The following is a 14026-nucleotide window of genomic DNA, read 5'->3' as shown; positions in this document are numbered from 1 at the left end:
TGAGGTTTGGGTTGTAGGCCATTTCCCTTTTAGACCGAGGCACTGTGTGCTACAGGCAAACACTTGGGACCCCCAGGCCACAAGGGGCCCCCGAGGACCAACACATGTTTGTAGCAGTCTTTTTCATACTTTCTTCATAACTTTTAACAGAAAAAGTTTCTCAAAACAAAAAACCCACCCTAGCCCCTCATTCAGTTTAAAAACATCCAGACTGGTCCGATTGCGTCAGCTGAGCCGGGTGTACACTTTACTCTAAATGAACTTTGGAAATGTCTGGCAGTCTAAAATTTCCTTGACAAGAGTCTGAGATGGGCCCAGGGGAAAACATTCAGAGTTGGATTTGACAAACTGTCTCAGTTGTAAATACTTAAAAAACTGTGAGTTATGGATGTGAAATTTAGCCCCCAATGTCCCGTCAACATTAAGGTCCCAGAGAGAGTGTATGCCTTTAGTAGTGCCCCCTTTAGCGAACACAGAAGGAACGAACATGTGGTTCTGCTACACTGGGGCAGCAAACAATAATTCAGTGAAACCAAAAGATTATCTACACCAGTGGTTCTCAATTTGTGAGGCACAGCCCCCAGGGGGCAGGGGGGCACAAGAGTGCACTGGCTGCATGGTGGTGCAGTGGTTAGCACTGTTGCCTTGCAGCACGAAGGTTGCAGGTTCGAAACTCGGCTACGGCCTTTCTGCGTGGAGTTGCTTGTTCTCCCCATGCATGCGTGGGTTTCCTCCGGGTACTCCGGTTTCTCCCACAGATCACAACATGCCCTATAGGTTCTAAATTGTAAGTCGCTTTGGATAAAAGCGTCTGCTAAATAAATAAACATAAACATAAACATAAGACTGCTTTGCACTGCCTGACAGTGGATCTTTTCGCTTTGGGCCCCATGACAACCTTGCAGCACCACTGCCTTTAGGGACTGCAGTAGCTCTGGAGGTAGGGCGGGTTGTCCAGTAAACGGAAGGTTGCAGGATCAGAGAATGCTGCTGTTGTGTCCTTGGGCAAGACACTTTACCCACCTTGCCTGCTGCTGGTGGGTGGAGGGACCGGTAGCACCAATGCTTGGCAGGCCTTGCCTCCATCAGTGCGCTCCAGGTTACATCGTAGCTCATCACCAGCGTGTGAATGTGTGAATGTGTTGTGAAGCACCTTGGGAGTGCTTTCTCTCTACTTTTTGTAGGGGAGGTAATCTGACTCCTGTGTTGGTTAACTGGCATTTGGTGGGAGTTGTTGGTGCAAAGTGCCAAAACTGCATAGTTTAGCAGCTGAAAGACATCAGGAGAGTTTAACATGGCACATTTCTACTAAGACACAAACTGACAAGCTGTGGTAGTGGAGGGGTGCTTTACAGGTCAGCGTATCAGTGAAGCTATAGAAACACTAAACTATAGCTGCTCACTGGAAAGGTCCAGTGACTGTTGAATGTTTCATGCTTTCCAGATGGTTCTGCTGACTGTTTCCTTCCTGAAACAGAACTGCTGACACTTGTACCAGAAAACACAGAAGAGTCAGACAATGGGATTCCGACAGGATGAGAGGCAGGTCAGAAGGAAGGGAGCCCTTCAAGGGTGATGATGACCTGTTGAGGCAGAAAGAACGCACAGATCACACATCCCATTAATCAGTAGGAAACATGGCCAACACAAACGTTCCCCACGCAGAGCAGAGAACTCATCTGAGTCTGAGTACCAGGAGCTGGCTTGCATCGCAAACACACACACGCACACACACACATGCACACAAACACAAACAGACACAGCATTCTTAGGGAAGCAGGGTTCTTTTCTATGGCTATTACCCAGGACAAGCCTGCTTCACAACTCAAACGTGAGTAGTGATAACAAACTAACCTGTGCCAAGCTTCATTTTACACATACAGCAGTCTGGTTCCACAATGCCAGTTCAGTTTCAGAAAGGCCACTGGGATGTAGCGGACGCAAACAGCTGGCATATGTCATGAGATTTAACTATCATATCAGATTTGTGCAGAACTGTTATAATTCCATCTTTCCTCAACATAAAAGGTCAGTTTGAAGGTGATCTACATGCTCTGATGTTCCTGCATCAGTCTCAGTGTTCCATCTGAATGTTTGAGTAAAATAGTAATGGTAAATGGCCTGTATTTGATATAGCACCTTCTAGAGTCCTGGAACCCCCCAAGGCGCTTTACAACACAATCAGTCATTCACCCATTCACACACACATTCACACACTGGTGGGGATGAGCTACAATGTAGCCACAGCTGCGCTGGGGCGCACTGACAGAGGCGAGGCTGCCGAGCACTGGCGCCACCGGTCCCTCCGACCACCACCAGCAGGCAACGTGGGTTAAGTGTATTGCCAAAGGACACAACAACAGCGACAGACTGAGCGGGGCTCGAACCTGCGACCTTCCGATTGCGGGGCAAGCACTTAACTCCTGTGCCACCGTCGCCCCAATAGTAGTTATGTCAATCATCATACGTCCAGGTGGAGGTGACAGCCAACTGCAGTTCAGCACTGCAGAGTATTGATGTAACATTATGATGAGGATGTGTGTGGTCCTGCAGGTTAAACAGCCTCATTCCACAACGAGCTTGATGAAACCCAGACAACACGCACCCCCATACTACACTCTGCCTGTCAGAGCTTCCTGTCATTGTTCTCCTCTATGGGGACTGCTGTTACAGTTTGTTCTCCACCTCTGAGAGCCACAAACACACACAATCCTGTTAGGTCAAAGGACATTCACCAGTGCTGAGCTGATCCAAACCCAAACAGTAAAGAGAACTAAAACAAAACGGTTACTCATATCTAAATATGGGATAGATCAGAAAAATGGGGTTCATTTCTTGAAGGGTTTCAAAGCTGGAAAATAAACTGAGTCTAATGAATCTGCATACACAGGTGTCCTGTTGCCACAGACTGTGTGAAATGTACCCAAACAGCATAAACACAGTGGCCACTCTATTAGGTACACAATGTAGTATCCGATTGAACCTCATTTTACCTTCAGAACAATCTTAAATCTTCATGTCTGTGATATCTTGACTTATAAGAATTCAGGTCCCCTCTTAGCATGTTGTTGAGCTTCTGTTTATACTCAAACACGTTGCTTCCATCACAGAACTTGGATGAACATATTCCTTTGTGATAGAAGATGGAAATAAAAAATGTATAGGTTTCATGTCAGGACCTCTGACATCAGTTTCGACCTCAGCTCGATAAGGAGGGTCAGCCATATGGGATAAAAACACTCACCCCAACGTCTCACTGGGCTGCCCCAGATGCCTCTGTATAATATGAGAGATTTAAGGACAATCCACAGATATATCTGCTCAAATCTGTGCCAGCACAATGGATGTTTGCACTTATCCGTTAACTGTGTTTATATATGTGGGCACTCCATAGTGTTATGTGCTCAAAAACTACCCACAGTGGCCCTATGGGAGTCAGCCCAAATGGGGAATCCAACAGACTGCTCAGTTATATCAGTCAGGGTGACTTTGTGGGCATCCAGCAGTAGTATGTTTCCAAAAACTTCCCACAGTGGCCCTGCTAGCGTCAGCCCGTGTGAATAATAAGCACTCCACCCAGTTTAACTCTAAAAATCACTCACACTGTGGGTAGTTTTTGAGCACATAGAAATCTCTCAAAGAGATTCATCTGGGAAGACTGTTGGATTCCCAATATGGGCTGACACCGAATGAGCCACTGTGGGTAGGTTTTGTGTAGATCCCACTGTGGGATGCCGAATAAATAATTCGGAAGGTGGCTGGTTCGATCCTATCTCCGATCAGAGAATGCTGCTGTTGTGTCCTTGGGAAAGACTCTTAATCTGCCTTGTCTGCTGGTGGTGGTCGGAGGGACCGGCGGCGCCAGTGTTCGGCAGGCCTTGCCTCTGTCAGTGTGCCCCAGGGCAGATGTGGCTACATTGTAGCTCATCCCCACCAGCATGTGTGTGTATGGGTGAATGACTGATTGTGTTGTGAAGTGCCTTGGGGGGGTTATATAACCCCAAGAAGGCGCTATACAAATACAGGCCTTTTACCATTTATCATTTACAATAAACTGAGCAGACCCTGGATTCCCCACATGGGCTGACACTCAACGGGGCCACTGTGGGTAGTTTTGGGATAGATTTGGGCAGATTCATCTTTGAGTTGCCCTGAATTTAATCTATAAGGGGTCCAAGTGGGAAAGCATAAATGGGCCCCATTCATGCAACTATACACAAGATCCTTGTGGGTTAACTTTGGGGTAAGTGTGGGTTTGCTCTGCCCACATTACCCCAGACACAGCCTACAAAAGCCCATGATGGGCCGAAACAGACATGTTTGCCGGGTAGCAGCTGGCTGTTCCTTGTTATCTGATATTTTTAAGCAGAGAACCTCTCACACCCTAGGCCGGATTAACCATATGGGCAACTGGGCAATTGCCCAGGGGTCCACAAATTCTAAAGGGCCCAGGCCCAGGGCAGCAAGGGCATGAGCAAAATACTGTACTAGGGTGACCATACGTCCTCTTTTCCCCGGACATGACCACTTTTCACTCTCTGTCCGGGCGTCTGGGGGGGTTCTTGTATTGGTGAAAATGTCCAGTTTTTCATCCAGGAGCAGGGATTGAATTATGGGGGAGCTGTATATCCTACACATCCAGGGGAGCCGGAAAAAAGTTTTCTACCTACATTACATCACGGTCCATTCTCAAAGTGGCGCGACCAAAAAACTATAATTAACACACGATTGTTCATGTCCGCACATGTTCTCTACTTTCTGTCTTATTTGTGCCTGAAGCGCTCTGCTACTGCGGAGCTCATCACCTGTGCTGCAGTGATTTCAGCTCACTGACGCAGCATCGAAACGCGCCCTCCGCTTTACAATTCAGATCACCTTCAAAACTCAGTCACACAGCCAGGGCCATATCAAGGCATTTTGGGGGCCAAGGCAAAACAAACCGTAAGTCTCTCCGTCAGTGTTTCCCCTATTGGACAACAACTCCCATACTCACCTCTGCTACTCTTCCCTCTAGACGCTGCTTACGTTTTCCCTCACCCGCTGGACTTCCAGTGAGCCTTTAGTTAACCGTTTTAATAAAAATGTTTATTTTTTTCATTTCAATCTGACTCTGTCTCCTGATTCTGCTGTCCTGGGTTAGACTCTTGCCTCAGACCATGACAGTTTGGTCTCGGAACGCTCCACTGGAACCTCTGCAGCCCCTAACAGCATTCTGGCTGGCCAATCACAGCTCTCTAGAGGGGTTTCAAACACATAAAGACCTGTGATTGGTCCATTTTGGTAGGCCAATTATAGTGCTCTATCTGCTTAGTGAACAAATCACAGAGCTTTGTCTGCTTTGTGGGCCAATCAGGGCACTTTATATGCCTGGTGGATGGGATGATGCAACAGAGTGAAACAAGATGGCGACAGCTCGTTTGAAACGGCTTTTACATCAATTTTGGACTATTAGAAAACTTGGGCTTCATTAGAATCAGGAGCAGATAGATGTATTTAAGTGCTTTTTTTTTTTTTTAGAAAAAATTATGTGTTTTCTCCTTCTTCAACTGTGGACCGCCTCATTTACAGATAGCTGTTGCGGTGAGTATGTCACATTCATTGTCCAGTAGCATGTGGAAATCATTTGAAAGACAACGGTAGAACCCGCCCCACCACCGAGAGCCGTCAATGGAGCATTGCCAGACTAAATAAATGTATTATTTATTATGTATACATTTATTTAGTCTGGCTCGCCACGCTAGGGCTCCCCAGAAGCCTCTGTGTAATTCACACCCTGTCCAGGAGTATTAGTTATACAGTGTTTGTTAAAACCCCTCAGACATTGCTGACATGTTGTAATACTGTCAGATGAAAAACTAAATTATCAGACATGCTGTCTCATCTGCTTCTTTTCTAAACTTGCAAAAAGTAACAAAACCATTTGAAAGCCACTATTTGTGGATTCTCTGAAAGTTTCCATGGAGTGTGTGACAACTTATTTTTTATTTGACCCTATCATCTAATCTCACAGCTGAAACAAGCATCCTTAATAATCTGTGCACATGAAGTTTACTGATGCTGCAGTAAAACAAAAGGTATAATAATTTATTATTAATAAAACCTTGTTGCAGCACTAAAGCAGAAAAATGAGATTTTGCGATAAACATACAAAATATTTACACATGAATTGTTTTAGAGCTCTTTTATTGGCAGAATCTGATATTAATTTTAGTTCTTACAAAGAAATGGGTCCCAAAGTTGTTTGTGTGGCGTTGCCATAGTGTGACGTCATAGGCACAGATCACCTGTCCTCTTTTTTGGAAATGGAAATATGGTCACCCTATATTAAACAAACTGTCCACCCGGGATTTTGCGCTGCACAGAGACCATAGGCGTCATTTTAACCGGGGACGCCGGGGACATGTCCCCGGCAAAATTTGTGATTGGCAGCTGTGTCCCCCCCACTTTCAAAAAAGCCTGCTGATGAGGATTTTTGTTTTACCAGCTCAGATCTTATCCAGGGGTCGGCAACCTGTTCCCATCAAAGAGCCATTATTACCCGTTTCCCACGGTAAAGAAAACACCGCAGCAGCCGCAGCGTTGCGGGCGGGGCCTACCCTCAGACAGCAGAGCGCTGCTCACAACAGGTGACAGCAGCCGGGGGCATCGCACCCGTGGGGGATTCAACACCCACACTTTTCCAGCTGTTTTGCTCACCTCCACACCAGTCTGGTTTCTTTTATGTCGCACTCTCTCTGTTTGCCTCATCTCCTTCTTCACCTCCCGCTTCTAACAGCCGATGTCGGGTTTCCAGGAGAGCAGGAGAGGGAGGGACGGAAAAGCTCGACTGAATTCATAATTTTACATCTTGACATTAGCTATACAAAGTCTGAGTTTGATAAAGTGAAGAACAACAATTTGCAGAGGTTTATAGGCGCGGCGCCAGGTTTTCATTTTTGGGTGGGCCACAGTAATTCTGGACGGGCCTTAATAAGCAGTGGCTTAGTGAAGCAGGCAGGTCGCGCTAGAAAATTTAGTTTAAAAAGACGTCATAAATGTTTTCCCCGTCATTTTTATTTATAAAATATGAAGTAAAAACTCCCAATTTAATTTTCATTCATTTGTCATTAATATGTAGTCTACACCCGTGCGTTAAGTGGACCATCTTCCAGTAAAAGCAAAGCATCCAGCCCACCTCTCCAAATGTGTAAAATGTGCATCAGCCGCTAGTTAGGCGCACCGCACGCACCATCAGCTACGTCAGCCCAGACAAGAGCAGAGCAAATAGAGAAAGAATAGATAATTCTGTCTGGATGTGGATGGAGATTACAATTTACAGCAGCCTGATCATCATTTAAATACGTAAACCATCACCTGTCTTCTAGTCCACACTATCAGCATTATTTTAATTGGTGTGTGTGTGTGTGTGGGGGGGGGGGGGGGGGGGTGTTTCCACTTCAAACACTGGTCTAACCAACCAGACCAGCGTGTCCAGTAACACATTAATGTTACAATTAAACTTGATTAACCCCAGAGACACGCGCACTAAGCTGTACTCCATGACTGTAAATGAGGGGAAATGATTTAATCAGATCCTTTTCTTTTCAACATGGTTTTATGTAAAGTTTCATTCAGTACAAACTTTAGTTACACCAATCTAACGAGACAGAGCCTGGATTTGTAATCCGAACAGTTTAAACATGTTTAAAACGGAGACATGCGTGACGCGTCTAAAATTCGCACCTGCTCCGCTATTATGGAAATTAAACTAACAAGATGAATAACATGAAATTATTTTAGGCACAGACAACATCCCCCACACTTTTGAAAAGCTTGCAACGCGCCTGATCGCTCGTGTACGTCTTAATTATCTTTCATTAGACGATAATCAATAAAACGATTTATATAAAGTGGATCCAGAAGTTGTAGCCCGTCTCTGCCTTCAATTTTTGGTATTTTTCACCCTGTTGGTGGTTTTACTGCAGGTGCCACTTTTGTCGTACGTTTCTTTTTAAAACATGTTTAGACTGTTCAGAATACAAATCCAGGCTCTGTCACGTTTGATTGTTGTAATTAAACTTTGTAGGTGGGGAAGGTCAGAAAGCAGCTCAGAAGCGCCTATGATTACGCATAAGCGTGACGCGTCAACCCGGTCTCACAGTAGACCGGGTTGGACCTGTTCATGTTTACGCAGACAATCTTTACATTTAGAATTAGCATACAGATGTAAAATTAATGCAGTAAAATATAAAGCATTTTATTTAAATATCCATTCATTATTTTACAAGCACAGAGAGCCGCATCAGATGGATGGAAGAGCCGCATGCGGCTCCAGAGCCGCGGATTGCCGACCCGTGCTAGCCTACTTTATTGTCCCCAGCAATTTTTAAACCCCACTCAAGTGTATGGTTATTGTCCCCAGCAATTCTGAAAACAAACTGACGCCCTTGACAGAGACGCTTCGCTGCCTATGACTTTGAATGTCAGTTGAGAGTCAGTCTCATGCAGACTGACCAATGAAGAGAGGGCCTCAAGTTAAGACCCTCTCGTCATTGGTCAGTCCACACAAGGTGGGTCAAAGGTTACCCTGAGCGGGTTACGTGATGTCAGGCATTCAAGTATTGCGTATTACAGTAAAATATTCTGTATGTGACCATATTGTGGTGATCCTTGGGTCGTGATGATGGGGCCCTTTAATATTGTTGCCCAGGGTACAACAAAGTGTTAATCTGGCCCTGCTCACACCATTGGTGTTTAGTTGATGAATACCTGAGCGTGTAATGAATGGAGGACCCAGGAAAGTGTTTGTTTTCCAAATATGCCATTGCAGTTTTAACATCCTAAAATCAATTTGAAGGGAATTTTTTTATTTTGTTCATACATGGGGACATTTTATGCAAAACTCACCTTTTGTATCATTTTGTACTGCCATCTGGGTCTCTACTGCCTCTAAAAACACCTCAAACCTGAGTAAAAACCTGTCTATCCCTTTAGTTTCAGTGTTTGGTTTTAGGAATTATACATGCCAAAAAGTCCTCATTTGTGATGTCACAAACAGGGACTCTTTGAAATGGCATGTAAATTAGAATAGAACCTCTCACAAGCAAAAGAGGGCTGCTGCTGGAAGAGCAGTGGCTCTACTCCAAGTCCTTCTCAGACATCTGATCAGATATCTCGGCTTATAGCGGGGGTGGGGGGGTGGGGGGTGGGGGGGGGAGGGGGTGGTGGTGGACAGAAACAACTTGTTCTCTTAAAGTGACAGAGCCCTGAAACAAATTATTCCTGAGGATGCAGAGACTGTCAAGATTAAACCTGCTGAGTTTTGTGAAAGAGATTTTGTGAGAAAAAAAAACTGAATTAACATGTTTGGTTTTGACCATAGAACTATTATATCGTAAGAATAAAAGTCATTTTACTTGGTAAGAACCAAGACAGAGACATTGATGTATGATCCATAGCTGAACACACACCTTCAACCTAAAGGAGATCTTCTCACTCAAGTTTTGTTGGTATGCCACTTTTCTGTCCAGATGTGCACATATCTGTTCTCTTGGGTATGCTAGTTCCTGAGCGCTCACACAGAAATCACTGGGCTGATTGGTTAACATGCTCGACTCAGCTGATACCTACTCTGTGTGACAAAATAAAACTTGTTCCCTCAAAGTTGAACAAAAGAAACATTTTTTTGTAGATTTAAAAACCCACAAATCACGTTTTTGATGAGACACTAGTTTGTTGATGAGATTCAAGTTTAATTTTTCGCAGGGCAGGTTATTTATTTATTAATTACAAAAAACTGGTCAGGTTTCCACATGTTTCTGGACTCCAGCTCAACCTCTGATCCCGTTTTGAGGATGTCCTGTCTTGTATCTCTGAGTATCTGTGTGGTAATGCCGGTGGGAAGTGGGAGGCAACAAACTCCTGGCTGCTTGATGCCTCAGATATTCTGTAGCACCAGAGCTGGAGAGACACGGCTCCTCTGTGGACTCTGACAAACCTGCAGAACAAACCCTCTTGAGAAGGAGCCCAGCTGCACAGCAAGGTAGGACATGGGTCAAAACTTCATCTGGAGTAGATCTTCAACACAAGTATGTGTTTAGGTGTGATGTAAAAGGTGCAGGAAGTGGTAAATACATAAGAAATGAACTCAAGTTAAAACAGGTCTTTGAAGGAAACGGACATAAAATGATTTGAATGTATTTTATTCTTAGATTCTTCTGTTCCTCAATTGTTACTGGTCCTATTTTCTGCCTGATGGTTTGGATTATAGAGCTTGGAAAGTCCTTTCCAGCAGATTCAAAGTACAGGTCTGAAACGCCCAATTTAGAGAGTTTCATTTTAAAGGGATGATATGTAAACGCATCACTCAGGTTCTGACCTGATAACTGGTCTAAAGGCTAGATCTAATACACTCAGACTGAATCTGATCTGAGGCCTTTCCTCTGCCTCCTGTTCCAGACGATGAGTGCCCACGAGCATAACCACTCAGACTTCCTGAATGGAACGCCGTGGTTTGTCTACGAGTGCACCATCAAGCTGGATGAGAGCTACAGACGCATCGCCCTCTTCCTGCTCTACCTGTTCATCTTCATGGTGGGCCTACTGGAGAACCTGCTGGTGGTCTGGGTAAACTGGCGCCGGCGTCACTCGGCCAATGGGGTGCTTTTCTGCATCATCAACGTAAGCCTTTCGGACCTGATGGTGATCGTAATCCTGCCTTTCTTCATGATGGAGGTGACCATGGACAGGGTTTGGCTGTGGGGACGCTTTCTCTGCAAGGTGACCAATCTCATCTATGTGGTGAACTTCTACAGCAGCTCCTTTTTCCTGGCCTTCATGACCTTGGAGCGCTATCTGGCCCTGACCAGACCTTCGTGCCCATCCATCTTCCCAGTAATAGGCAGGCGCCGCTGGCTGCTCTGTGGAGGCCTGTGGGCATTCTCCCTGTTTCTGGCCCTAATGGAGAACGTCCATGTGGATCTCCTGGAGTGGGAAGAACCGGGCTGCTACATGATGCCTGATTACAGCTACACTGAGTGGTTTGTTTCTGTGTCCTTCCTCTGCATGATATTCCAGTTTCTTATCCCAGCCGCAGTCATCATCACCTGCAACGTGCTGATTGCCCGAGCTGTTAAAACAGCCCCAGATGTGGAAGGTCAGCGGGACGTGTGGCTGGTCCACATTTACTCCTTGGTGTTTGTCACGTGCTGGCTCCCCTACCATCTGATTATGCTGCTGATGATCATAGACGACATCAACCCCTTCATCTTCAGCTGCAACACTGTGGAAGTCCTCTACTTCTCCTACATCGTGGCTCAGGGCTTTTCCCTTTTACACTGCGTCGCCAACCCTCTGCTTTACAACTTCCTCAGCAAGACCTTTCGGAACAACCTGATCAACGCGGTGATAAGCTCCTTACCCAAAGATGGAAATTTGGATCAGGTGGAAGTGGGACCTAAGCCCAACACTCCTAATGGAGGGAACGGAGGCCAAGGGAAGCAGCGCAAGATAAGTAATGCGAGCACCAGTCAGTCTGATGTGGGTTCTTAAGGAAGAAGCTTGGAACTGCATGATAATTGAGACTTTTTCTGTTATTTTAGTGAAAACTGGACAGAGCTGAATCCAGCCTGAGCGCTTTAAAAGAGCAGAAGTTGTGATCGGGCACAATCTCCTCTCATAATCCATTTCCTGCTTTCCTTTTTTTCCCCCTGTCAGCATGAATGTGATCAGTTTTAAACAGAGCACAGCAGGAAATGTTTGTTTTTCTGCAGAGCTGCTCTACTCCCACAGGATCTCTGGGAATGACTGTAATCTCCCAACATCGCCTCACCAGGAATGTCTGTAAACAGATCTTCTTAAGCATCAGGACAGCTTTGTGCTTCCATCCCTACAACAACCATGCAAAAAGGAAAGTAGTACGTTTTACTGCAGATTAAATACGGAGTTAGCCGCTGAAGCTTATTTATCTCTCTCCAGTGTAGTAATGCTCTGTTTATTTGGAATAAAACACCTTCAGAATGTTTTTGTGTTCATTTAAGTAGGAAAAGCAGAGTTGACCTTTCAGAATATGAGCAGTGAAAACCAGGGGTGCAGATAGGATTTTCAAACTGGGGGGGACAAAGTTCCAATGTACCCTCCCCCAAACACACACACACACACACACACACACACACACACGTACACATAAACAAACTATTGCAAGAGCCTTAACTAGAGCTCAGTCAGTTTGTGTAATTTCATCCAATGGTTTACGTAAAAACTAACACTTTTATATATGTGTTTGAAGCCATTAAGCAGTGGAACGCTGGCAGCAAATCTCTGCCTGATCAACACCATAAATAATAAATGATCCGCACTTGTATAGCACCTCTCAGAGTAAGGACTCCAAAGCGCTTTACACTACAGTGTATCACTCATCCATTCACACACACATTCACACACTGATGGTGATGAGCTACAATGCAGCCACAGCTGCCCTGGGGCGCACTGTCAGAGGCGACCCACTATTTAATTCAGTCATTTGTTATTCTTCCAATCATTACTAACCAAAACCTCATGCTTTATGCAAAACATTAAATTATTTTCAGCATACCAATATTTTCAGAAAACATAAAAACCCTAAAAAACTGCTCATAAAATACATTTAAAAAACGATATTCACTTATCACTTAGAGCAGTGGTTCCCAAACTTTTCAGCCTGACAAACAGATGTTCCTTCGTATTTTTACGTTAATTAGAAATGTTCATTAAATTTGGAAAGTTTTTATTTATATATAAATATATAAATCTCTTTTTAAATTTTATATTTTACTTTTTTATGATTATGTGACACACTTTGACTTCCACACAAAATGCATCGGCATCTGTCCCTTTTTCATGGCTTTTTTTTTACATTGTCGCTACGTCTGTCACGTTTGCAGGGTTTTACCATCATTTCTACATCCATCACATCCAAAAGAAGGTTAAACAAACATCAAACCCAACGTTTGGAGCTTGTAAACTCCACACACCTCTCGTGCAGCACCAGATGTCTGATGCTGCAGCAGCGTCAATCGTCCCGGCTGGATGAGTGAATTTCTTCATCAGAGTGAATATTCTGCTTCATAATCAGAGTCAGTCATGACCAGACAAAGTGATCAGTCAACAATGACCAGATCTGCTAGCAATTATACGTTTTATCTAATATTAGCGCTCTTCATGTTGCCTCTCGGCGGGAGGCATTTTTCAAGCTCTAAAAACTCCAAAACTTTGCTCAGCCTGAAGGTTACACATCTCCACTGTCTTATGATGTAAAGTAGTAACTTCATGAGGGATCATATTTGTAGATGAGACTTGTTAAAGTCAGCTTTGACACTTTTAACGAGTCAAGTCCCAACACTGACAACAATGTCCCAACACTGACAACAATGTACTGAAACTGGAACCAACATGCATAAACAGACAGATCGGTCCCGCCTACTTACACTGTTGGTCTTTTTCAAATACGCAGTAATCGTTGCTTGCCTTTTTCGCTTCATCCTGCATCCTAGCAGCAACCATTTTGGCGCCTCTGGAGTCGGTGTTTGTTTACGTCATGCTACATTCAATGTAATTGGAAAAAGGAGCTTCAAGTGCTTAACCTCCGATTTCGTTTTCTTTCTGGCGTTAGTTGGGGGGGACGAATTGGGGTCAATCTGAATCTGGGGGGGGGGGGGGCAGATCCACCCCGTCCCCCACCCTATCTGCGCGCCTGGTGAAAACGCTTAGAAAGTTCAGGTTTATTAACAGCTGCTCCTACCCACCCATGGGGAGCTGCATGTAAAGTAAGTCCATTAAAAATATAAAGTAACAGCTACATTTTGACTGATCTCAAAACAATAAAAAAAAGATGTGCAAATTGTTTAACTCACATATTTATTTAGGAAATTATTAAATTGTGTGTGAATGTTCTAAAGATTAATCAAAAATAATAAAAAAATACTTTAATATTTTAAGTTATATCCTAATTTTCAAATCCATATAAATAAATGTGGCAGTCTTAAAACATTTAGACGAAAGCTAATTTAAC

The 14026-nt window shown here is 44.3% G+C and overlaps 1 protein-coding gene across 1 annotated transcript; it reads left to right on the top strand.

Moving 5' to 3' along the window:
• The first annotated feature begins 9888 nt into the window (after positions 1 to 9888).
• On the top strand, positions 9889 to 11997 carry gpr182 (G protein-coupled receptor 182). The gene is made up of 2 exons (XM_015968186.3): positions 9889 to 10021; positions 10438 to 11997. Exon 2 carries the CDS (start codon positions 10441 to 10443, stop codon positions 11527 to 11529), a length of 1089 nt encoding a protein of 362 aa, XP_015823672.1. The 5' UTR covers positions 9889 to 10021; positions 10438 to 10440; the 3' UTR covers positions 11530 to 11997.
• Positions 11998 to 14026: the final 2029 nt, after the last annotated feature.

This window comes from Nothobranchius furzeri, chromosome 15 (assembly GCF_043380555.1).
Source record: "Nothobranchius furzeri strain GRZ-AD chromosome 15, NfurGRZ-RIMD1, whole genome shotgun sequence".
Classification (NCBI taxonomy): Eukaryota; Metazoa; Chordata; class Actinopteri; order Cyprinodontiformes; family Nothobranchiidae; genus Nothobranchius; species Nothobranchius furzeri.
The sequence above is the reverse complement of the archived record's forward strand: the minus strand, read 5'-3'. Positions and strand labels throughout refer to the sequence as shown.

What these genes read in the sequence shown, in the direction of transcription:
- gpr182 (XM_015968186.3), top strand. Translation starts at nt 10,441, where the DNA reads ATGAGTGCCCACGAGCATAACCACTCAGACTTCCTGAATGGAACGCCG.